The sequence below is a fragment of the Ceratotherium simum genome, chromosome 18, assembly GCF_057802395.1.
Source record: "Ceratotherium simum simum isolate JZ-2026a chromosome 18, ASM5780239v1, whole genome shotgun sequence".
Lineage (NCBI taxonomy): Eukaryota > Metazoa > Chordata > Mammalia > Perissodactyla > Rhinocerotidae > Ceratotherium > Ceratotherium simum.
Genome location: NC_141917.1, coordinates 38286477 through 38313872, shown reverse-complemented (window position 1 = coordinate 38313872; position 27396 = coordinate 38286477). Strand labels below are relative to the sequence as shown.

At 35.7% G+C, this 27396-nt stretch overlaps 1 protein-coding gene across 3 annotated transcripts in view; it reads right to left on the bottom strand.

Annotated features, from left to right (window-relative positions):
- Positions 1-27396, bottom strand: part of PARP8 (poly(ADP-ribose) polymerase family member 8) — a 171920-nt gene that overhangs the window by 40390 nt on the left and 104134 nt on the right. For 2 of the 3 annotated variants that reach the window (XM_087443264.1, XM_014781621.2), the window contains exons 9-15: positions 24267-24327; positions 23739-23829; positions 15115-15181; positions 9075-9200; positions 7684-8248; positions 6055-6105; positions 5855-5950 (exon numbers count right to left, since the gene is read on the bottom strand). In XM_087443264.1, the coding sequence (XP_087299390.1) occupies positions 5855-5950; positions 6055-6105; positions 7684-8248; positions 9075-9200; positions 15115-15181; positions 23739-23829; positions 24267-24327 (1057 nt within the window). The remainder of the gene's footprint in view (positions 1-5854; positions 5951-6054; positions 6106-7683; positions 8249-9074; positions 9201-15114; positions 15182-23738; positions 23830-24266; positions 24328-27396) is intronic. The other variant, XM_087443265.1, reaches the window with a different exon arrangement.

The following is a 27396-nucleotide window of genomic DNA, read 5'->3' as shown; positions in this document are numbered from 1 at the left end:
CATGGACTTTTTTTCTTCTTTGCACCTTTTCGGTTGAAAGTTACCTTTCCTCCCATACTCAAACGTGTAAGGCTGATTTCTAAGAATATCCTGTTACTGCAACTGTTTGAAGAAGGAAATCAGGTACCCTAGAAAACTTGCTTTTGGGGTAAAAAAATAGAAATTTTGCTATCATTCTGAAAAATAAGAAGTACAAGTACACATTACGTTCTTATAAAAATAATTTTACCTTCCCTTCTTTTTAAAATAGCAACTATAGAGGTAGTAATATTGTGATTAATTTATATATTATACTAACATAGTACTAAGTGAATTTTTTAAATAACAATTCTATATCTATCACTCATTTTTACTAGAAAGTTCAAGAGAGTATTCAAGATCTAAATCAGTTTAATTTTGAGATAAATATTTGCAAACTAGTTTTTGTAGACTATTGATTCTCTCCCAGGTCGAGCCACGTTATTTGAGAGAAGTTCAAAATGTCAACACAAGGTGGCGCACTGAAAGTTCTCAAATCGTATTAAGTAATCAAGATTAGATGTCTTATTGCTCCCAGAAAGGACATCCTATTCAAGGAAGAGAAACCAAATCACTCTTCCTTAATGAAACATAAGCAGTTATATTGTGGATTAGCATTCTCCCACCTTGAGTTGACTCTCAGACAATCCCCTGTCCCCAGGAAATTCTGTTATTAACATACTATTTACACAGAAAGCTCTAGCATCAATTCAAAATAGAACACAGTCAACAGCTATTATTGGATAAGTATACTGATGTGTTTTATTACACATACTTTAATACAAAACATGTATGCCTAAATATCACCACATGTGTACATTATTTACAAACTCATTTTTAGGTTTACAATAAATCTGTTTCAATTTGTAAAATATCACCTATTCTTAATGTTATATTATTATATCGCCTTCAAGCAATTAGTCCTATAATTTAAAACCATGGCAAGTCCCTCTTGCCATTACATATACATAATTTTTTGCAATATAATATTCACTATGCACCACTTAAAAACATGGGGAACTTTATATGTCCCTAAGATAAGATTATTTCAGAAGTTTTTAAGCTAAGATGAATACATTTTTAATTTTATTTGAATTGAAGCAATTTAAATGTGAGCAGTAAAAACATGTTTCAAAAATGGTTTTAAGCCCCAAAGAATATTTTAGAACCTAACTGCATTTTAGAAACTTTGCGTTTTCGATGAATTTAAATTACTTCCTACTGAAAATAGAAATGATACGACTCAAAGAGAATCTAGCTCTGTATTTAAATATAGCATGGTGTAGGGAAGTGGTTTTTAAACCTTTTTTGCTACAGCCTTTTTGTTCAACCAAAATATTTCATGTAAGCCCAATGTAAAACAGATAAAAGTAGATACTGCTCCAGTGGAAGCACATGAGCACAGTTCAGTTTTCCTATCTGTAAAACAGGGATAAAAATCACATCTAGTTCACCAGGTTGATAAGAGGATCAAGTGAGAAAGAAAATCAAGTGAGATAAGGTTTATCAACTCTCCTTGAGGTATAGAGAGCTGTTTAAATATTAACAATATTAGGTAACCTGGATAAGCTGTGTCTTCTACTTGTTTTAACCCAATGTATATCCAAAAATAAGTGTTTCATAAAAATTTTCATTGAAGTATATTATAAAGTAGTATTAATTTATTGCTCTTAATTTATTGCTAAAATCGTTCTTGCTACAAAAGAAATGAGCAGAGTAAATACAAATTCATAATTTAAAATCTAGTGTTGAAAACATACGAGAATAATTAAGAATATCTACTAGAAACACAAAACCTACAAGCCTTTAATTCTCTGTATTTCTGGTCTTATAGTCAATGCTTTGGGTTCTTTTCACGGTTTGGAAGAGACACACATTCAGGCCAAGGAAAGAATTACTGTCCATTTAGAAAGATAAGAATCTCACAGAGATCAAGACAGAGCCACAATAAGATAGCATCAGGTTTGATTAGGCCTCAAATACATGGTGATCCCTATTGTCTCATACAATTAAAGTTGTTGTTTGAGCATTAAAACCAATTTCTACTCAATTTGGATGTAAAAAAAATCATATTTTTGAACTAAAAGTTTTTTGGCATAATTTTTATTTAGTTTAGCCTGTATTTCAGAACTTGAACTCTTAACTTCTGTGACATCAGGGGTTAGGGGTGGGGAGGAAACAGAACAGGATGTGCTTTTTCATCCATTCTTCAAATATTAAAGTCAGACCTAAATACAAGAAGACCTACTCTTAGAAGGTAAAATGGGACATATCCAGGTTTATCCACATGTTTAATTTCTCAAGAATTTTCATGGGAATGCCTTCAACTATGACCAAATTATAACTGAGTATTGTTAATTTCACTCTGAAAATAAGAACCTTTAGTTACAAACATTTGTCTAGGGTTCACTGCAAGGTGGATACTCAAAACTATAGATTCTCACATTTCTCGGTTGACTTTGCTTTAGTAGGACTGGGCATTATTCTCAACAGTGATAGTAGAATCTCAGACCTAATCAACCACTCAGAGCAAGTAATCTGGGACACTTCCAGACGGCAGGAGTACAGAATGAGATCGTAATTCTCATATCATATGCTGATGTGGGAAATGGGAAAGTCTATTAACCTGGGACACATGGAATGAAGGCCGAGTATCAATGACAAATTTCCAACTTTGTAGGAACACTAATCCACACGACTCTGTGGTTTTTTCCAACATCGTTCATCACGTGCAGGGCCCAAAGAAAAAGACAAACAATTGCACTGATTCAAGATTGGGGTGTTTAAGGTGAATATAACAAAAAGAAAGGACACTAGGAATATGAAGGCTGATAAAACGATGCCAATTCTGGCAATAAATCCTTGTTTTCTTGTTTTGCAAAAACACTTGATGAAGATACAATCAACATTTTAAAGCATCTCTAAAACAGTTTGCTGCATTAACACTCTAGTCGATTCCAAAATGTAGAGAACCAATGATTTGGTTTTGGTTTGGTTTTTCTGTTGACAATCCAAATTGCACTGCCAAACTGAACAATTCTCCTGATGTTAATGTGAGTTTTATGCAGATTCAGAGTGTTATATGTCAGGACTCACACCTGGTGGTGACATTTATAACTTCTGTAAACAAAGGAGAAAATTGGAGCATTGTGGTATTTCTAAATAAGTAAGCAGTTTAGCTCCCTATGTTGCAGAAAGTACGACATGATTACCCAGACCTCTGAGTAAAGCGGCAAAATAGTACACGTAGTGACTAAAATTTTAGAACTTTGGGGGAATAGGGGTAAAAGGGGACTTAACGTCATTTAAAAAACAGTCAGTCTTAGAGAAAGAAACAGTTTGCATTTTCAAAGAGAAAGATCTAACAAACGTAATAAACATTAGGCATAGAATTCCATGGAAACCCAAGTTTTATCTAACCTATTTAATCACCAACTGAGTTGTAACTTATCCTCCTTATATCTCTGGGATTTATCACAGTCTGTAATGTGTCATACAGGCTGAATAAATGGTCAATGAGTCAGCTTACTGATTTATACCCCATAAGAAATTACATTTGTAATATGTTTTACATTACTATTAAAATTATAGTAAAACATATTTCAGTGTAACTATAAGACAGATATAGAAAAAATGAGTGTGCCTGACTGGGTGAAATATCTGTGTAACAGAATCAAGAAGCAGTTCTTTCTGTTACCTCTCTTCCTCTGGACATGAGATGTGTCTTTGATTTTCATTTCCTGATCTGATTTCACATGTCACTTATCTATTTATGAAACCAAAGTAAGTTTTCTGATTTGCTTGGATATCAGTCTGAATCACAGCAACACAAAACCATCTGATAACTAGCTATATTTATTTAGAAAATGTTATTTTCTCACTTGTTTACAAAAGTACTTCCACTTCTAGGCAGAGACAGTAAACTTCATATGTGCAGAAGGATATAAATAAGTAAAGCAAAATTTGGAGTAAGGGGCAGAGAAAACTAATAGCAACTATAATATTTCTATCACTTATTATAGGAATGAACTGCCAGCAATTAAACCACAAAGAGCAAACTCCCAACAACTTGTGTAGTAAATTTCCAGACGTAAAAGAAGTCAATTCAAGTACATGAGCCAAGAGTACCAGCAAGATTAAGAACCATGGCCCTGGTACCATTTTGCCTGGTTTCAAATCCTGTCTCTATCACTAACTAGCCGTGTGACACTAAACAAATTGCTGGTTTCCTCATCCATAAAGCTGGGATAATAATCATGCCCACCTCACAGGGTTATTATGAGAATTAAATTAGGTAATCCACATAAAGCACTTTGAACACATGATCCCATAAAAAGCACTCAAAAAGCATTTGCTATTAATAACATTACTATTATGTTCTGCAGTGGAAATGGCATTGCCATGGTTCAAGCAATAGATCAACATCAACAGATGGACGCTGAAAAGTAAAAATAGACCTCCTAAATGGGATAAACTGAGGTGACCAAAGGATTCTCCCTATTCTCATCACAACCACACATTTCCATGTATCAACTGGGAAGATGTACAAATGGCCCATAAGCACTTGAAGAAATGCTCAAAATCATTAGTCATTAGTGTAGAGCAGATCAAAACCACAAAGAGGTACTACCGCACACACACTAGGATGACTATAATTGGGGGAAAAAAAGGAGAATAACAAGTGTTGGTGAAAATGTGGAGAAATTGGAACCATGATACACTGCCAAGTGGGAATATAAAATGGTGCAGCCGGTGTCAAAAATAGTTTGGTAGTTCCTCAAAAAGTTAAATAGAGTTAACATATGTCCCATCAATTCCATTAACTGATGAATGGATAAACGAATGTCGTATAGCCATATAATGTAATTACTATTCCATCATAAAAAGGAATAAAGTACTGATACATGTTACATAGATAAACCTTGAAAACATTCTATTAAGTGAAAGAAGCCAAAAACTAAAAGCCACATAATGTATGATTCCACTTATATGAAATGTCCAGAATAGGCAAATTCATAAAGAGAGAAAATAGATTAATGGTTGCCAGGGAATAAAGGGAGAGAAAAACTGGGAGTGACTGCTAACAGTTATGGAGTTTCTTTTTCGGGTGATGGAAATGTTCTGAAATTAGACAGTGGTAATGGTTGCATAACATTGTGAATATACTAAAAACCACTAAATTGTACACATTAAAATAGTGAATTGTATGTTATATGAATTCTATCTCAATACTAAAAATTGCACAACAAACTTTTGAAATTGGATAATTCTCCTCAATATGCACATATACTCATTGATTCTTATTTCCATACTCCCTCAATAATGTCCCGAATGTGTCAGTGAAATTTTTCGAAATCTTTATTCTGATTCTCTGTATGCTACTATATACCTCTTCTAACTGGAATAAGGACTATTCTCTCTTCTCTATATTAAGCATCTTAAATTGTGTGGTTTTGAACAAACAGTGTTTGCAAGTTTACATATATACATCTATATTTATATCTATCTCTCTATCCATCTACATCTTTATCAATATTGATATATCTATAGGTGGACAGAGAGACAGATATAAATGGATGGATGGAAAGAGAGATGATAGACAGGCACACGTAAGAAACACAGTAAGAAATATTTTCCTAATACGAAACTACTTGCTTTTTCACAGACTCCTTCAGAAATAGTGATTCATTTGTCAAAATCATACCACTTTGTGTATTAAATAATTTGCTCAATAGAGAGTATTTACTGTAAATGCAGTTATTTACTTATTTTTACATCTTAACCCTTTTCACTTATTTTCTAAATCAACACTGACATTCTACCAATGAGAACTCACCCTAAGCATGGGGCCATTTTGAAACACATGTGGCTCATCACAAACCACACAGTATTCATTCAATACAGGGATCCGCTGTTCAGCAAACTCAATTGTCTGAATAAAACAATAAAGAGAAATAAGTAAGTCAAGTTCATAAATGATTTGAAAACCCACTGAAGGCTAAAATATTCTACAATGGATGGAGTCTTGGCTCATACCTGCACTAGGAAGCCGCGGTCTCGTACTGGAATGCATTTGGCACCATTTGGCTATAAAAAACAAAGTAAAAGAACAAAATAATTTTTTAATTGGGAAAATATATAAATTATAGCCTCTTACTTTGTGCAACAGTGAATACAGATGTGATCTTTCTAAGATCACCTATAATATGAATTAAGTCACTGATTACGACATCGAGATTTGAGAATTTCTTCATTGTAATACACTTTTTGCCATTACTCCTGCGATCTTTGTCTAAACTAAATGAACAGTATTCTTAATTTCTGATCTTCTAGTAAAAACGACTGGCATCTTTACATGATCACAAAAACTTGTTTCCTCTACTACTGATTGTCAAATGTTCCCATCTCCTCATTTAGGGTATTTCAATCTTATTTTACAATCAGATAGAATTATTCCTCCAAGGACAGGTTAGACAGTCATTGAAAGGGGTACAACACTAAACTATTGTATTATGCTTAACCTTACAGAAGGACATTAAGACATTTTCTTTTACAGAATATTTGAGATTATCTTCCTTAGGTGAAACTATAATGGGAAACTTTCTACTATGTGACTCTTCGACATTATTTTCTATATGCCCTTAATGCTTAGTTTTGATAAGAAATGGGCTTTTAGGGATGTCCACATAAAATTATGAACATACTCACATTTTCTCCATAGAAATAAAATTTTACAGTATAATTTACAATGTAATTATAGAAATAAACCTATACAAGAGAAACACAACTTTCTGAAAACAGTATCTTATTTTTTTCAATTTCATCTATTGCTAGGTGTACCAATATTGATAGTCAAGTGCTAAACACGCCCCTCCTCCAACACACACACACAAAATTTACTAAAAGCAAACAAAAAGTAAACTTTTTATCAATTATTTTAAGTAATTAATATACGTAAGATAGTCTGTTTCTTTATCTGAAACCAGCTATAATGCTGATCACTCTAGATGTAAATTTTGTGTAAGACTAACTCCCAATAAATACCATCCAAAGGACTTAAGTTTTAATACAGTCACCTCCCGGCCCCATCTCCCCCCAAAAACAGCTTCAGGAAACAGTGACTTCCATTTTATAAACTAGACACCAAGAACAGCTTTAAGTGAAGCTCTGGGATACAGCTGTAAATGTTGCTTCTCTCTACAAGTAACGATGTTCAGGAGCAAAGTTTCCTCTTACATATAACAGGAAGGATATTACTCAATTTAATTATTAGACAAACTTTGTCCTCCATTACATGTGTGAGATAACTAGAGATTAGATAAACTTACTTAATAAATCATTAAAATGCTATGCTTGCTTAAAAGGACAGGCTTTGTGAATCCAATTGACTTCCTTCCATTATTAGCAGCACTCATTACCATGAAAGGAATCTGGACTAGACCTCAAATCAACAGCTACATTTATTTTTTCAGCATCACAACGAACATTCTGGTACCAGTTGCAAATGTCTGGTATGCAAAATAATATCCAAAAATAAAAAAACAGTAAATTAAAAAAAAAAAATACCTCGCTTCTTTCCTCTACCAGATCTCACAAAAAAACAAACAAACCTCTGCTGCACCTTAGCCTAACATTTAAGAACTCGAGATGAAAATATTTACGCACAGCAGGCTGGGAAGATGAAGATGAAGATGGTGTTAAGATTCCAATAAGCCCTGAGGTAAGAGAGAGCCTCCTGCCCTCTGCATTAGGTTCCTTGAAAGGCTCCGTTTTGGATGACTTGGGGGCACTGGAGTAAGACTTGCTGAGCAACTTCTGATTTTTCAGTCCATACAATTCCTCCATTCTGAGATTACTGGAGTAAGACCTGCTTAACAGTTTGTGGGGCTTCAAGGTGGTGCTGTGCTCACATCGCGGGTCTCCAGAACAAGATCGAGTCAATAGTTTATGCGACTTGAGGCTGAGGCAGTCCTCTTGCTTGACAGCTGCTGGGCAGGGACGGTTCAAGAGTTTGTGCGACTTAATTGTCGTCACTGCCTGCTCAGCCCTGGGGTCGCTGGACAGGGAGCGACCAAAGGTCCTGTGGGACTTGGTGGTGCACGTGTCATCGGTCTTGACCGTGCTGGAACAAGTCCTCCGCAGCAGCTTATGTGTTTTGCAGATTCCGTCTTGCTCAGATTTCAGTTTGGATTTGCTCTTACCACAACCAGGGGGAGGATAACTTGGCGACCTTCGAAATGGAACAACAATTAATACAGGGCAATCATGCGTGTAACAGACCATGGGGAACACTAGTCAGGCTCAATCAACTCAACTCTGCTATAAATACCACCTTATTTTAACACGGCCTATCCAGCTGAAGTTGAAATGAAAAGCGTGTGCAGAATGACCACAGAGAATTGTATTTTTCCTGAAAAGCAAAAAAAACATTATCATGGTTTTTTTCCCCTCCTACCTGTCCCAGAGCCCTATATGAAACTCATTTTGGGGGCCAGCCCAGTGGCTTAGCAGTTAAGTGCACGCGCTCTGCTACTGGCGGCCTGGTTCGGATCCTGGGCGTGCAGCGACACACCGCTTGTCTAGCCATGCTGAGGCCGCGTCCCACATACAGCAACTAGAAGGATGTGCAACTATGACATACAACTATCTACTGGGGCTTTAGGGAAAAAAAAGGAGGAGAATTGGCAATAGATGCTAGCTCAGGGCTGGTCTTCCTCAGCAATAAGGGGAAGATTGGCATGGATGTTAGCTCAGGGCTGATCTTCCTCACAAAAAAAAAAAAAAAGAAACTCATTGTGTAGGGAAAACTCTATGTGATTCAAAAACAAAGGATGTAATTTTAGTAAATTTCTCGTATGTTAAGGAAATAAAAACTCTAAACATAGAAATGAGTATCTATTTTTTGACGGAAGGCATGTAATTTAGTTCGTTCTTTCAAGTCATAAAGAAAATAAACAGATGCCAAGACTATGGAAAGAATACTCTGAACTAAACAACCATGGAGTAACACACGCTCAGGATTTAGCAGGACAGTGATGAAGTCGTCTGCTACCCACCTGCGCAATGTAGAAAATAAATGCAGGGGAGACTTCACTTTCTTCTCTGACAGCTTCTTGTTGTGCAAGCAATTGGATTTCTCTTTGCTCTGTTTCCACTGCTGTGTAACAAATGTCTGCATGATTCTGTCAATCCAAAGGTACGTCTGTTACCACAGTTCCAAGGCAATTTAATACAAGATTTCTGTATTTATTATGTACAGAACACAGTTATCAAAGGAAAACAAATGCACAGTAATTAGTGAGATGCTAATTTAGAAATATACCGGATGTTTTCCTGTGTAGGAAGGCATTGTATGAAAAATTTTTATGACTTTACTATGTTATAATTAATAATTACTGTGATATATTAAAAATACATTTGATAGTAGAATAAGGATACAAAGAGATTTGTAACAATTATAAAGAGACAGTCTTTAGGATCAACAACTTTAGCTGAAGTGGCAAAAAAAAAATTATGAATTATTTTGTTGGTGCCAGAAACACAGTTTGAAGAGTTTTTAGTTACTAATAATGATTTTATTTATTATGATACAAGCAAAGTCAATTTCTTTTTACTTGGTTTGCTTCTATATTTTTCTTCATGAACAGGAAAACAGAACAAAACTGTAAAATCATAAGGAAAAGTAAGCCATGCAAAACTGATTCTATGGAGAAATATCAAGTCAGCAAATTTCATCTTTAGCACAGCCCATTGATCTTTAAATACGATTTTTTAAAAAAAATTTGGGCTTCTCTTAAAAATTTTAGTTACTATCATAAGGCAGGAATTTGGTAAGTCCTGACCTCAATATTTTCTAAGTCAGGATCACTGCATCATTGTTTTGTGGTAAAGAATTCCGGAATGTCAACTGTGGACTTAGACACAGCATTGTTTTCTGAGAAGGGTCCCAGGCTGCAATACCTTCTCTGTATCCCATCTTTCAACTGGCAATGGAGGAAGGTCCCTTAAGGCTGATATTTAAGTAGATGGAAAATTTTACAATTAAACATTGTGTGTGCAATAAATTAAATATTTTGATTTCCTTTCAAACGTCAACTCAGCATTGCCTGTTTTTTGCTCTTTCCAGTTCCTTGTAACACAGGCTGCTTTTAGAACACGAATATGGTACCAATATTTGTTGACCATTTACAGTATGCTAGAGAGTAAAACAGGAACTTCATATACAGATCTTTTTTTCTTTAATTCTCAGGATGCCCCCAGAAGGCAGCTATTATTCCACGTGCTTTACAAATAAGGTGAGAAAACGAAACCTGCCCAAGTTAGCCTGGATGATAAGTGGCAGAGCTGCAATACCTACATTATCAAACAGACTGACATATCTTAACATGTCTTATTCAGAAAGCACAGGCGCGACTCTTAGCACTTGGCCAACATTGACTTCTCAATACCCTTCAGGTCTTACCAAGTTAACAGAGATGGCTAGAAAGCATATCACTCAGACTTACTTCCCCAACCTTTGTCTGCTAGTTTAGATGAGTTCAGAAGAGTCACATATGGAATTATTTGGGGTCTTTTTAGCTGTAGAGGAGTAAGGAAGAAGGCGTAAAACTGTAATCAATGATGCATGATTCCAATTCACAGAAACGCACCTTAGAGCTCAGGACAAAGGAAAATTTTTATTTACACTCAATTTTTGAAGATTTTTTCACCCAAGATTGCACCAAGATTTAAATGTAACAGTAATATGAGAGTCATCATTTTTCCCTGTACTTAACCTGAAATCCCCTGTGACACCACCCTTTGTACCAAGCAGATTCAGAGTCTTTTCTTCCTCTGAAAAATTGCTATTTTTGTGTACCATTCCCTAAGAAACCCATCAAGTGCTTGCCTAATCCTGACAGGATAACTGAAACAAAAAAGTAACAAGTCAAAACGGCTAAAATGGTTCCCACTTTCATATTACATCAGCGTTCTAAAATGTGACTTCGGTATTTAGAACCAGTAATTCTTTTTTTGTGTGTGTGAGGAAGATTAGCCCTGAGCTAACATCCAATGCCAATCCTCCTCTTTTTGCCGAGGAAGATTGGCCGTGGGCTAAGATCCGTGCCCAGCTTCCTCTACTTTATATGGGAGGCCGCCACAGCATGGCTTGACAAGCAGTGCGTTGGTCTGCACCGGGGATCCGAACCTGTGAACCCTGGGCCACCGCAGCAGAGCGCGCGAACTTAACCATTACGCCACCGGACCAGCCCCATAGAACCAGTAATTCTTAAACTTGGATACCCAGATCCCTACATGCTGTTGGATTCAAAAGCAGGGGGGGAGGGGGGGGTCACTGTTTCCTATAAGAAATTTAATTTCTTGTGTTTAATTTCAATGGTAATCTGAAATATACTTATGAGCACATTGGTATGACAACCACCTCCTCATAATAGAGAGCCACCAAGAGAAGTCAGTGCTCACACTGGTGTTTGCATTTACTATTGTGCTGGCACCAAGAAGAACTATTACAACTGCCACTGGCTGATGATAAGAGAAAAAGACTTCAAGGTAAATTATACATTCGCATCAAGTGAAGACCAGATGACGTCACAGCCAGCTATGTGAACAAAGGTTCCAAGGTAGTTCAAACAGAGAAAAGGGAGTGCATGTGGGCAACATCATGATTTTCTTCATGCCGATTTCAAAAGAACTATGCACTAGAGTAGCCAGTATTATACTCAAACTATGGTGGTGAAAAAGTGCCAGTAAAATAATATTATCCTTCAATTTAAATTCATTTATTAATTTGGAATTTGAGTGTTTCGTTTTGATTTGCACTTAAGTTGTAAATTGAATTTCGTTTTATAAATGCAAACTCTACATACGAAGAATTTATACCTAATTTTATGTTTGTACAAATTTAAGGCAATACTGGAGATTTGCAATATTTTTTTCCCTTTTAAAAGCAACTTTTTGATCAATGCAAATTCAGCATGAAGTCATACACAGTTTCAGGTTATTTCCATGGTCTAGAGTATGCTTAGCCTTTGAATGAAAGATACCCTACGTAAAGCTGATCACTACACTAGGTCTGTTTCGGGTCAGTATTTTTCTTTCTGGCTCTTTTAATGACTTCACATTCTCCCAGTTTTCATTCAATGCCGACCATATTTCCAAGTCTTATAGGAGGCAAAGGGATATCTAAGATTACATGAGAAGCAGGTTAGTGGATGGGTCCAAAGGATCGATCTGGAGTCAAATTCTGGCTCTACCACTTTCTCACTGTGTGACCTTAAGCAAGCCTCTTAATCTGTCTGGGCCTCGGTGTCATCATCGAGGAAATGTGGATGCAACAGTACCTACTTCATGGGGCTGTAACGATCAAGGGAGTTAATACATGTCAAGTGCTTAGAATAGAGCTTGAGATATAACAAGCACCACAGAAGCATATGCTGCTGCTGTTAAGACTTTGTCTTGTTTCCAGGAACACATCAGATAAAAAATCACAGAAAAAGTTCAATGAGTGTTTCTTATTGACTGAACACAAAGCTGAGCAATAACAAAAGGCCTAGATTCTAAATCTGCCTTTCTAACTTCCTGTACATTTCTGGAAAATGACGTCTTTATATTTCAGTTTCCTCTTATGACTTACTATGAGGATAACATCAGATTTTTTAAATCATATAATTTTAGACTAGAAGGGACCTTGAGGATCACAGCCAAACTCAGTTATTTATAATTAAGGAAACTTAAATATAGGTCTATAATTAGACTGAAATTTATCAAGGATCATAAAAAAAAGACCAAGTCTATATCACTAAACTTTCCATATAACTAAAATTTATCTATAGAAGTAAACGACTTTTAAAAAATGTTAATTATTTATATTGAAATATTAATAAAATGTTACTTATTCTCCAAGGTGATTAAATAGTGTATACAGTACATAGCTTTCCTTAATTTCTCAGGTTTGGAACTATACACATCATTTCTTTTTCTGAGCCTAAATGATATACTCAGAAGCCCTTAAGAGTAGGAAGCTATTTATTCCTAGACTTCTGTGCTTTTATAATTCTCATCTTGCTTGGATCAACATCATTTCACTTAAAAAAAGAAGTTCCTAAGTGGCTTACAAAAGCACGTAAAGTAGAACTATGGACTCTGGGTGATTATGATGTGTCAATGTAGGTTCATCAGTTGTAACAAATGTACCACTCTGGTGGGGGATGTTGATAATGGGGGAGGCTATGCATGTATCAGGGCAGGGCGGTATATATGAAGTCTCTGTACCTTCTCAATTTTGCTGTAAACCTGAAAATGCTCTAAAAAAATAGTCATTACATATAAAAAATTTTTAAAAACAAGGGAGAAAATCTGGTGAGGGGAAAAATCACAGGAGAGGGCCGGCCCCGTGGCTTAGCGGTTAAGTGCGCGCGCTCCGCTGCTGGCGGCCCGGGTTCGGATCCCGGGTGCGCACCGACGCACCGCTTCTCCGGCCATGCTGAGGCCGCATCCCACATGCAGCAACTGGAAGGATGTGCAGCTATGACATACAACTATCTACTGGGGCTTTGGTGGGGAAAAAGATAAATAAATAAAATCTTTAAAAAAAAAAAAAATCACAGGAGAAAACAAAAATGTGCCAAGGTGCAGTGGTACCCAACTTAGATGGCATAACATAGAGGCAAGGCTCCACGCTTAGCTTGAAGATGCGTAAGATACTGGCTCAACGCAGAAAACAAAATCTGATCGAAAAAATAAAATCAATTGCACTGGAAAAGCATACCTAACCCTAGTATAGAAAACTGAGAAAACTTCTCTTATGAGTCCTTATAAAGAAAACACTGCATAAGATAACGTGCTAAACATATGTTGTAAATTGATTTTAGTTATAGAATTCTAAATAGTAAGGGTTTATTATCTAATTTTTATTTACACATATTTAAACCTAACACTGGAGATCTGCAAGAATTTTCCTTTCAAATGTGATCCACACATAACTCTCATTTGAGCAATGCTGCCTCAATGTAAAGTCATAAAAACTTGAGACAATTCTAGAGCTCTGTGATATGTACATTTGATATCACACAAGAAGCTTCCTACTACATCTATAACTTCAGGTAAAATGACTACAATAAGTTCCCTATTTTGTAAATGAAATTAGAAGTTTCAAAGTATTTTCTCTTAGAGCACTGTTCAGAAAAGACTAATGAATGATGCCCAATTAAATTTCACTAAAATAAAGGTGAATATGCGGACTGCATCATTATGGAGGGCCCAAACCATGTGTTTCTCTCTCGATAAATTTAAATTGAAGTAAAATTTGCATATTCAAAAGAATAAATAATCCTTCATAAATTCTCCATAAATACAAATTCTTAAAGCTGATATTTTGATAAATATAGGATTTACTAAGTTGATATTTTGACTGTGACTGAGGTACGCCCCCATGTTTTAAAAGTCAATTCAACTGGGGTAATTTTATGTTTATAAAAGATAAATGGACTCACTATTTAGGTCCAAAAAGGAAATAAAGGGTTTATTTACAAAAGGATTGTTTCAGAGGTGTGGGTATGGAAACTAAAGATAGTGCAGTAGCCCAGGGCCAGTGGCTGCTAAACTGTTATCACCTCTAGGCCCCAAGGAACAAGCACAGGGAACCATTAATAGAACCCAGTAACAGAGAAAGTCATGCAAAGGCTGCAGCCCGGAGCAGAACAGAGAGCTCCAGCGGAAGGACTTGTCAGCTCAAGGTGACCTCACAGGGAAGAACCAACGGCAATAAATACTCCCACCTTACACTGCTGCCTCCCGTTGGTCACATTAGAGACACAGGAACCTGTGTCCACATAGGTCAGCCTCCCCAGCTGGAGTGTGGGGTGCTGGAGGGAGGGGAGTGGATCTGGAGGGGCCAACAGAAGGAAGCCGGCCCAGTTCTAAAAGTGAGCTCTGCCAGCTGAACTATGGATGCAGCTCTCAGCTTCGGGATGAATTCCTCTCCTGAGGCGCTGGCTTCAAAAAGCTCTTATTGAATAAAAATGGGGGGAATATGAGCAAAACGAGAACTCAGTTCTCTTTAACAGAAATTTATCTTTCATCCTTCGGAAAGCTTACTTTTTCAGTTGATGTCCCAATCCAAATCGCTCTTTTGTGGAAATCTGAAAGACATCAACAGTGGGCACTGCAAAGGAAAAAAAAATCAGTCAAAATGTTGAGGTGAAACTCAACCATCAGCCAGGAAAAAAAGTGAAAATTAATATATAACAATATACATATGTTATATATACACATATTTATATAATATATATTACATAGTATGTAATACACACACACATTTAAAAATAGTGTACACACAGTGCTATATATCACTATTTGTCCTTTATACATACATTTTGGAGATCATTCTCGGTCATTATATATTATATACTAATGTATAATGTTGTTACCACTGTGGAACTGATTCCGATGCCTAGTGACCCTGTGTACAGCAGAGTGGAACCCTGCCTGGTCTCTTTGCACCATCCTCTCACCTTCCGGTACTATATCAGACAATGCTCCACTGCTATTCACAGGGTTTTCATGCCAATTTTTTCCGAAATGGGTGGCCAGGTCCTTCTTCCTAGTCTGTCTAGTCTGGAAGCTCCACTGAAACCTGTCCACCATGGGTGACCCTGCTGGTATTTAAAGTATCAGCGGCATAGCTTTCAGCATCTCAGCAACACACAGCTGCCACAGTATGACAACTGACAGTCGACAGGGTGTGGTTCCCTGACCGGGAAACAAACCCGGGGCCATGGCAGTGAGAGCACAGAATCTTAACCACTAAACCACCAGGGCTGGCTACTGTAAAATACATGCATATGCAAATGTATATATGTATAATGATGAAGAATCATCTCCAAAAAACAGATATTAAGTGTAAATAGCAGTGTGTAGGACAGTTTGTATACTATTCTTTAAGTGGAAGCGAGACATGTTTATATATACACACACCTTTTTTTAGAGTAAAACAATGGAGGATGAGAGTAATGCACAGGAGACTTACTTTTCACTGCACACCCTGTCATGTGCTGGTATTTTTACCAGGTAGATGCATTTTTGCAAGTTAATAACTATGATGTTTATGAAATTAATAACCTCTCAGAAAAGTCACTCACCATTCATTACTCACTGGTTTTAAAGAGTATCTGAGCATCCACTGTGCCATCACTATAGATGGAGAAGCAAAAACATACACACAAATATCCTTGCCCCCATGAAGCCTTCCACCCAGTGGGAGGAGACAGACAAAAAACAGATAGGAAAATAGAAGGTCACACGGTAATAAGGGCTCTGGAGAAAACTAAAGAAGGGTATGCGCGCTGAAGGTTATGTGGGCATAGGTTTCAACGTGAGAAAGCATAGTAGGAAGAAAAGTGGCCCAGCCAGAGGAAACAACAGGGCACCGCCCCTGAGGAAGAATGTGCTGCAACATGCTGGAACAGCAAGGAGACCCCTGGAGCTGGAGACAACAAGGTATCACGTCTGGAGACAAGATCAGAGGAGGCTCATGGGTGTGGCAGTGGGATCTCTGCAAAGAGCAAGAGCACGAAGTAGGAGAACCAGGCAGGAACTTATTATACTAATTGAGGCAAGAGAACAGCGGGTTGGATTAGTGAAGGTGGTGAACATTCTGGATGCGTACTTTCTGGGAGAGCTGACAGATTTCACTGATGGACTGGATTTGAAGTATCAGAAAAAGAAGGAAGTCAAGGAGGAATCAAAAGATTTGGGCCTGAGCAACTGGAAGGTTGAAACTTAACAATTCCTGGTAGGTGAAAGACTGCAGGAGGAATAGGTTTGGAGCGGTGGGAAGATAGTGACTTCATTTTGGATATTTTAAATTTGAGATGCTTATTTGTCACTCCAGTGGGAAAAGTTAAGTAGGCAACTGGATGGAGAAATCCAGCATTTATGCATTCAGATGAGAGGAACGTGCTAAAAATATGAATTTGGAATAACCAGAATATATATGTATTTAAAGGCACAAGGCTGGATGAGAAACCATTGAGTACTGAGGAGGAGACAAGTCCAAGGATTAGGCCTGAGCCCTCCCGCATCCAGAGGTTCAGCAAACAAGGCTGAAGAAGAACGGCTAGGAGTATGGAAGACTCCAGAATGCTGCTGATCTGCACATTCACAAAAGCTTTTCAAGGAGGGGGTAACAAATGCTGCTAAATCAATTCAGATAAGGACTCAAGATTGGCCAAGGAGTTACTAAGCAATATTGGAGTCACTGGTGACATTGACAAGAGCAGTGGTTGTGAAAGGATGAGTCTAAAACCTGTCTAGGGTATAGTCAAAGGGATAAAAAAGGAAAGAAAATGAAGTAAGCTGGTAGAGACAATTCTAATCAAAAAACTTAACAGTCACAGGAAGAGAGTACTAACTAAAGAGCGATTTGAGGTAAAGAGGGGTATATTTTAATTATGAAAGAAATATTTGTTTGCTGGTGAGAATCTTCTAGAAGAAAGAGAGACATGAACAGTACAAGAAGGAGAGGGAGAATTACTGGAACGACGTCTTAATTAGGTGAAAGGGGATGGAAGCTAGTGTGCAAATGAAAGGATGACATTATACAAGAGCACAGACAGCTCCATTCATTCAGTTGGAATAACAGATAAGTACAGCAAAGACTGTCTTAAATGGGAATTTTCAGACCACACATGCTTCACATTGTAAACCAAACTAGTACGCAAACTGCCTCACTCCCTGTGTTGGCCATTATTCTGGGATGCAAACACTCCACTGATCAAAGAAAATTGGTGTTAATATCGCCAATCAGTTCCTTTCCTAAAATATCCTAATCCTTACATAGAGAGTGAAGAATAGAGTGAACATCACTTCAATCCCACCCATCCCAGACCAGGGCTATAGAAATTCAAAAGTGAATAAAAAAATCTTAACATCTTGAAAACTCAGTGGAATTATTTTTAACGAAGAAGATGAAAAATTAGAACACGTGCTTTCTCTAAGAAGATTTGAGATGACACAATCTCTTCACAGGAGGATGGAAAATGTGACTGGGAAGATGGAGACAGAGAAACAAAAGGGACCTGGCTAAAAAAATTGTAGAAAAATCCAAAATGCACTAGAAGAAGTGAAATCTTCATTGGAGGAAATTGCGTAAGATAGAACGAGAGAGAGAAGAGAGATAATAGACACAAATGTTTATCCAGAATATATAAATTATTCCTACAAATTTATTAACACAAAGACCAAAACTTAATCATACCATGAATGACTAGGAAATAATGTCAATATTTTATCAAAATGATAAATTTTCTAGTTTATCAAAATGATATATTTACAAACATCAACTCAATTACTAGTATAAAATCGGAATGGCCCAAAATTTTGGAATATAATCAAAGAACCAACATTCTGTTACTTCCAAAAGAGTTCCAAAATTCAAGTGATAAAACTCATATTACTATTAAAACTAATGAAAGTAATTATTAGAATTAATTATATTTAATGTATTCATATAAGATGTTAATAACCAGTGAAATCGGGTGTGGAGTGTATGGGAACTCTATACCACCTTTGCAATTCTTCTGTAAATCTAAAAATACTTCAGATTAATTTTTTTAATGTTTTAAAAATTAATAGCTTTCTGGCAACCAATAATAATCAGTTAGAAAATAAATTGGAGTATAAAAGTCCTATTAAGCAAACAAGTAATAAACAAGTACTCAGGAATATATTTAGCTAAAATTAGTGACCCTAAGGCAAAAAAAGCAAAAACAAAAAACACAGAACTGTACTGATATATAAAACTAAAAACTACAAACAAATGTCCCTTTATAGGAAAACTAAATACTATAGAAATGTCTATTCTTCCTATATTTATTTAAAAGTTTACCTCAAACAACCAAATTCCCCACAAGGTTCATTTCTGGGGACAAGAGAATGAGGAAGAACTTGACAGAATACACTCATAAAATATTTTCATGTTTTAAAAAAGGTGAAAGTTTTTCAGTTTTTCCTCGTCTCTCATATAATTTAGGTTGGAAAGGCAATAAGTGAGGGCTGCTCAAGATATGCGGAAATTATTCTAACGCTCTGATCATGCAAACATAGAGGTATCAATAATGAGATGATTTGCACAGAAAAACACTTTTAATAATGTTAGTTGTTTATCACTTTTAACTAAAAAAGCATCCCTGTCCTTGAGATCAAAAACTAGACTTATATATCAGCAATTCTGGAAAAAATATATAGCATCATAACAATTATAACAATTCTGTCTTTTTATTTAAAGCATATTTCCTATGCACAAGGAAAATAATCCTTATCTTTAATTTCAAGTGGATAAGGAGGTGTATTTCTTCAATTCTTATCATTCCTGTTCACTCACAGATACATTGTCAGATTAGCCCTAGCAAAATATTATAGTCAAATAAGTATTATTCATACATTTCCAAAACCTAGGAATAAATGCTTTTCAAAAAGAATTGTTAACTAGGTCAGTCTAAACCTTGGATTAGTCATACATTTTTTGCAAGTTCATTTTGCTATAAGTGCTGATATCTTCAAAGACACATTTCAAAACAGTCTTCAAGAAATATTTTCTCGCCTTTTTATTTGTTTGCAATAATCCAAATCATAAACTAGGATAAAACCTAATTATTTTTTCTGGAATAATATATTATTTGCTCCTTTTTAGTATCATTGCCTCTAGTTCTAGTCATATATTTCACATTACTGCCCATTTTAAATCATACTTTTCCTCAAATTTTCTCTAAGAAAAAAAATAACCTCTTGGGAAATTTACCAGTAAGATGGCAATGTCAGTAAATAAAGCCCCATAACCAGTGCATTACAGAAATAGGAGAAAATTAGCAAAAGGACCAGAAACTTGGAACAATGCAATCCCCATGTGTGCAACTTGCAGTGAATTTTGCTACAAATAGAACAGATGGAACCAATCTTAAGGGGCCCTAAAGGGTTGACTCAAAACTCCCCATTCTATGAAAAAGGCGGAAGCTAAAGGCAGACCACCACTAACACATCTCGAAATAAAGCAGCTGATGAAGGATGATGCAGAGTGTGCCCCAGGGCGGTTTCCTAAAGGTGTGGACTGGCAGGGCTTCCTCCTGAAGCAGAGGCTGATGTCTCTCTTGCCCTCTGACCTACCATCTTAGGTAAGTTCTCCTAGAAGCAGACCCTGAGTGAAGATTCAGGGGCAAATAATTTACTATAGAATTGCTCCTAGGAGAAACCAATAAGGGACGAGAAGAGGGAGAGGAAGACAGGAAAAGAGAAAAAGCAAAGCAAGGGTACAAATTCAGGTCAAGTCCCAGCTTTAGCCAGGTCCTCTGGGCAACACTGGAGCATAAATTACACCACAAAGTTTGCCCAGGCTTCAGGTAAAGTAGCTGGGCCACTGTACTCCCATATCAGTCACACCAAAGGGGCAGGATGGAGGTGAGGAACTCCCAAGTACTTACCTGCTCTTCCCAGGAAAGAGAAAGCTCTCATGTGTCAACTGTCTGCACTTTAATGTCAGTGTGAGCTGTTAGCAGCAAAGCATGCAGAAGCTGAGGGATGGGAGCAGAGCGCTGATGAAAGGGGTCTGAGGGATCGGGGTGTGGCACCAAGATAGTTCACAGCTCATCCCCCTCCAGTTGTCAGATCTTAGAACTAATGTATCTAGAGTAGAGTAAATGTGGAATTCTCTTTCTTTCCTCTTAATGGAAGAAATTATACACAAATCACACTAATTTCTGAAAGAAGCACATTTCAACTCTTGTTTGAATATAATACTTAAGAAAACAAAACTCCATCTATACAAATAAAATATAAATCTTGGACAATTACTGATTGATGTTCACAACAAAATTCAAAATGATACTGCATAAACAAAATGAAAGCAATTGATGATAAACAGGTAATATGGAATCAGGAAAGATTGTAATCAAGTTAAAAATAGAGGGGAATATTAAATTAAAGACTGAATCATAAAAAAATTCACTTAATGGAGCAGAAGACTAATTGGAAAAAAGTTATAAAACACTCAGAAGTGATGAATGCAAGTCGGAGAGAAATAATAAACAATACAGAGGATAGATCCAATCTACACATACCGAGGCAAGCATATCAAGAAGGAACAAAAAAATAATCACAGAAAACTTTCTTGAGGTGAATTAAGACCTCAGTATCCCAATCAAAAATAAATATATAAAAGAGAATACCAAGGAGAAAGAGAAAAAATAGTCCAACAAGCACACATAACAAAACACAAATCGAAACAGACTACTTAAAAATGAACACAATCAAAACACTTCAGACACAATCCAGCAGAAGTTTCTAAAGCATTTTTGCATTTTTGGGGAGAACTATTCTGACCCCACAAATTTATACTTGGTCAGGTTTGTCTCACTCACAAAACAAAAAGTCCTTCTCAGATGTGACAAAACAAAGCACAATCCTCATCTTTTCTTAGTTTACAAACTATTAAATATGTAAATCAACCAATAGAAATGAAAAAAGAATTAAATTAAAATTAAAATTAAATTATGGATGAGTTGTGATACTAAAGAAGTAGTATTGAACAATAAAATCATCCAAACATGAATTAAAATACAATTGTTAAAATATTCATAAAACCATGCAAATATAACAAATCTTTAAAGAGATGTTATGAAGGAAAATCTCTGCCTAAAATTTGAGATTATATTAAAAAATGAGTAACAGTGGCTAAGATTACATAAAAGCATGCCACATTCTCATCTCACACAGATGGAGTTGGGGTGAGTACAGATGAACTGACCCAATTTTGTTCCTAACCCTGATAATTAAAAAAAAAAAACGTTCAGGCATTAGGGCTTCTTTTTCCTTTAATACCACTAGAATGAAATCAAACCAGCACATTTCAAATCACTAAAGGAAGAAAAAAATTTGCTACATAGCATAATATGTAGGAAAACAGCAAAAACACATACATCTATACACTAGAATATTGTGGAGATATAAATCATTCTGTTTTAGAATATTTAATGACTGGAAGACAGTCTCATGACGTAACGCTAAGGTGCATAGCTATTTATACAATTCAATGTCAACTTCATGAAAATAAACCATGTGTGCATAGAAAACAGAAACAACACCAAATTATAAACACTTTTCTCAGCATAGTGGGATTATGAATAATTATTTTTCTCCTTTATTATATTTCTATATATTTGAAATAATCAAAAAAAAATATGTAACATCTATTTGTCTTTGCCTAGCACTAAATCACCTCAGTTAGTATATGTTCTTTATATTGACTTGATTATTTAAGTAGAATGCATTATACAAAAAATGGAAAAGAAGTGACAATAGAAACATTTTCAAAATGAGAGATTTTCCTATATATTTCATAAACTTGAAAGGACAGATATTTTTCTTATGTGAAAACTAACAGTAAGTGCAAGTTCCTCGATGCGTCTAACGAATAACATGCAGAGACCGCGATGAAGTATGCATGGCAGATTGAAGATGGCCATTTCTAGAGGTGCCATGTATGTCCCCGTCCCTTGATTCTGAGTGGGTTCTTTGACTACTCTGATCAACAGAATACAGTGGAAGATTCACTGTGCCTTTTTCCGAGTGGCATCCACACCCTGTCTCTTGGAACACTTGCTTTGGACCCCAGGTTCCAGGCAACAAGAAGCCCAAACTACATGAAGAAGCCATGTCTAAGGTAGGCATTCTAGTCAAGAGCCCCAGCTGAGCTCCAAGATGACACCTGCATCAACTGCTATCTGAAAGCCCAGCATCTTGAGCATCCAACCCAGTGGAGCCTTTAATGACATAAGTCCCAGCCGCCATCTGACTGCAAAGATATGGGAGACTCCAAGCAACAGCTGCCCAGTTGAGCCCAAAGAATGGAGAGAGAGAAATTGTTTTAATCCACTGTATTTTGGAGTGGTTTATTATGCAGCAGTAGATAACTGGAACAATATGAGTAGACACAGTTGTGTGTGTGTGTGTGTGTGTGAGTAGGCAAGAGAAAACATTTTACTCCAGTAAATCTTGGCAAGATTTATAATAGCGTCCTTTGTTGTAAACAGCTATCAGTTATGATACAGCAAAATTATCCCTTAAGCTATCGTAAAACAAAAATATCATTATAATCTCCATTTTCAAAAACAGAAATAAATTACATTTAGTTAGGCTAAATTCAACAGGAATCAAAGGTGAGATAAATAAACATTACAATTAAATCTCAGAATCAGAGATATAAATAATTAAATCTAAAGAGTACTCAAAATATACCTACTGAGTTTCTACTATATGCAAAGTTCTATTTTAGGTTTTATTGTGTTTGTTTCACAGCAACTTGTCAACTTCTGAAATCTGTACAACTAAATGTTTTATGTTTCTGTTTCCATAAATTATATTGGTGATAAATCATCTTTTTTAAGTATGTAAGTATATTTAAATATCACTATCAAGACAGCTGCAATTATGCTCAGAAACACCAAAAGTCACTTTGCTTAATGCACAATGCACAACAACTACTTTAAGTATGTAAGTGTATTTAAATATCACTATCATATCACTAACACACATTATGTAAGCAAGTGTATTTAAATATCACTATCAAGATAGCCGCAATTATGCTCAGAAATACCATTAAGTCACTTTGCTTAATGCACAATGCACAACTAATCAACACTCAAAACAATAAATAAAGCAATAAAACTAACCTGGGCCATTTAAATACTGCGTAAGTGAACAGTGTAGTCGGACAATTATAGGTTCTGTTCGAATCACTTCCCAAGCCACAGCAATCTCCTCCTGTGCAAATATATTTTAAAAGATGAATTAGTCATCTTTTAATGTTGACTTTTTTCCCAAATAAAAAAAAATTTAACTTATTTTAAAGAAATGCATAAATCATTAAGCCCTACAAATTATCTCAAAATCTACTGGTTTGTGAAAAGGAAGGCAAAGTACTCTTAATTTTTGCCTTCTACACATGAAAATTAAAGTGAAAACTTAAGACATAATGAAGTACTATAATAAAAGCCCGTAAGTTTCAACTATATTAAAAGAACCAACACAAAATATACATAAGATCTCTCCCTCTTCAACCAGTCATAGCATTCTTCATAAATTAACAAAGTCAATATGTTACTAATAGTATTATAAGAGAAACGAAAATTAAATTTCTTCCAAGAATAAAAATAAATGTTTTTAAATGCTCCAATCATATTGCATAAATTGGTACTTACATCAAGAAAGCTAACATCAATATGCAGATCAATATCTACATCATCAATAGCTCCATATTCCCTGAAAGCAAAGATTAACATTATTTTTTTCATTTTCCTTAAAAGATAGTGTGTGCTAGGTTATTTTAAATTAAAAATTCAATCACTAATTCTCATCCCTGATTTCCATAGACAGCTCAGATATGACTGTGGACATGAATTAACGAACTCAATCTAGTTGGACTCGTCTTCTGTGACCTATGTATACCATATAGACATCTTTCTATCTTTATGTACACGCATATGCACACATAAATTCAAGAGTTGTCTGGTTCATAGTTTCAAACATTCCTGGGTCTCTGTGGCAAATTAATCAATCTTCTCCTGTGACCACTCTGTTTTCATTGTGCTCTCTGAGGATGAAGAGCTGCTTCTAAGGGCAAGAAAGGAGTTTCTGACATGAGGAAGGGGGGGCGATAACTGACCACCACAATACTGCCAATTACGTGTTCATGAATTTTCCTTCCATGTTAGACATCAGTTTCTCGAACTGATCCAGGTGCTCTGCCACTTAAATGTCACTGGGTTTTGATAGGCAGCTCTAAATGTCTGATACATCAAGCAACTAGAAGGATGTGCAACTGTGACATACAACTATCTACTGGGGCTTTGGGGAGAAAAAGGGAAAAAAAAAGGAGGAGGATTGGCAATAGATGTTAGCTCAGAGCCAGTCTTCCTCAGCAAAAAATAAATAAATAAAATAAATGTCTGATACATCAAAATTAAAACAAATAACAACTGTATGTTCCATATGAAGACCAACTTTCCTCCAGCCCAGGCAGTGCCACAAGCCAGCCTACTTTTTTAAAGTTAACGAAAGACCATAAAAACAATAGTTTTTATATCCTCAGTATACACACCTCTGTTTTCGATATTTTAATAAAATTCTGAAGTTACAAATGCTATACATACTGAGGGAGAAAATAGAGATAACAGAAATGATAAAAGTTAATGGCCAATATTTACTGAGCACTTATGTGCCAGAAATTGTTCTAAGGATTTTACATATGTGTGATCATAGTGCACTACAGGTAAGACTACCACCTCCAATTTACACACGCATTAACTGAGGCCCAGAGGAATAAAGTCCCTCACCCATCATCACCCTGTAGTAGAGCCAGGATTTGAATATATGTATCCTATTTATGTATGCAAGTCGGTTCACTATTCAATAAACTACCACTTTGTGTTGGAAACCCGGTCATACATTAATGGATGATCAGTAGGTCATCATTATAGCCTTATGACAATGACACTATTATTATCCTCATTTGCAAATGAGGAAATTGAGATTTAGGGAAGTGAAACAAGTTACTAAAGGGCAGATAAGTCAGCGGGGAAGTCAGGGGTTGAATCCATGTCCAACCTCAAAACTGTGCCAACAACAGTATCTGGTATATAGTTAAGTACTCTACAAAAATTTCTGTTATTATATATCCAAGTACTGCTAACATAGTACAAAATTGTGGCACTTTCATAGAGTATAGAGAAGATTTTAATGATTAAATGATTTTATGTAATTTGATGAATAAAGGAATCTAGGGGGTCTTTTTGTTTTTGATATCCATGACCAAAGAAAGCATATTAGAATATAAAAACTTAGCCTCTGAGCTTTCTCCATTCTTCCCTTAAAAATATATCAAAACTCTGATCACACTTTCATTATTTATGAAATATTGTACTTTTTAAACATTCACGGTAATATTTTTAAAGGTTACATAAAGAAGAAAAGGGATAAAAATTATTCACATAGTAATTAATTTTTTTAAATGGCATGCATCAAAACCTCTGTGTTATTCATAAAGGATAAGAACCTTTATAACCTTATGCAAATTTAGACATGATATGCAAATTTAGATACAAAAATATGCCAATTTAGTTATGAAATTACACAGACAGTATGACAAGATTAAGGAGCAAACAAATGAACCATTTATAGTTCCCATAAATGAACCTCAGAGTTCAGTAAACTTTTCCTATAAAGTCAAGACAGGAAATATTTTAGGCTTTTCAGGCCACATACAGTCTCTGTCACGTATTTCTCTTTACTGTTGTTTCTTTCTACAACTCTTTACACAAAAGCAAACACCATTTCTAGTTCATGTTGTTCAAAAACAGGCTCATGGCCCAGTGGTCATAATTTGCTGATCCTGAACATGAGCAAATTATTCATAAATACAAGAAGTCAAACATCTATGGTTAGGCACGTAAAGGAGCGAGCCACTAAATGTGACGATGAGGACAGATTACTAACGATGTTCAAGAGCAGTTTCAGTGGGGTGAAGAGAACTTGACTACAACCGTTCCCAAGAAAATTAACAAATATGTGCAAGCTTTTACCTAGAAGGATGTATGTAAAAGCAGAAATTGGAAAAAAATGAATACTGAATAATAAGGAAATATTGAAACTATAGCACAATGATATATGATTTTTTAAAAAGTACCTTTCCTGTATAAAAATATCTAATATCCTGAAGGAGATGTTCCAAATATACTATTTACTGAGCAATCAGATAACCAAAAAAGTATAGAAACTAAACGCTTTTTAAAAATAAAATAAAAATAGGAAAACCAAAAAAGTAAAGAGTACTTACATATTAACTATAGTTTGTGGGTAAAATTTATTTCATTAAAAATGTTATGTATTTTCTAAAAACATATCTGCTTTTTCTGATTACAAAGGTAGTTATATAAAATGTAAGAAATAGAAAAACAGACAAAAAGTAATTTGTAATTACTGAGTGAAATAAATAATATAATTATATTAGGGAGTCTGGATATATATTGCTTAATTACTATCTTAAAAGGTTAAAACAATTTATAACCATGCGAGCCAGGTTCACAGTGACCACTCCCCGCATCCTCATCACCACCAGGCATTTTTTTTCTCCCATCTGTGCCATTTTCATTGCGGAGAATAACTTTTGTCTGGATTTATGTACAACGGCAAGACGTTGGCATGTTTTGAGGCAGAGAGATAGGAATCAGTGATAAAAATCAGTAAGACTTTATCCACAGCTGTTTTCTTCATAACAGATTCCCAGACCATTTCAATAGACTATCATAACTTTATAGTTATGATCAGAATGTG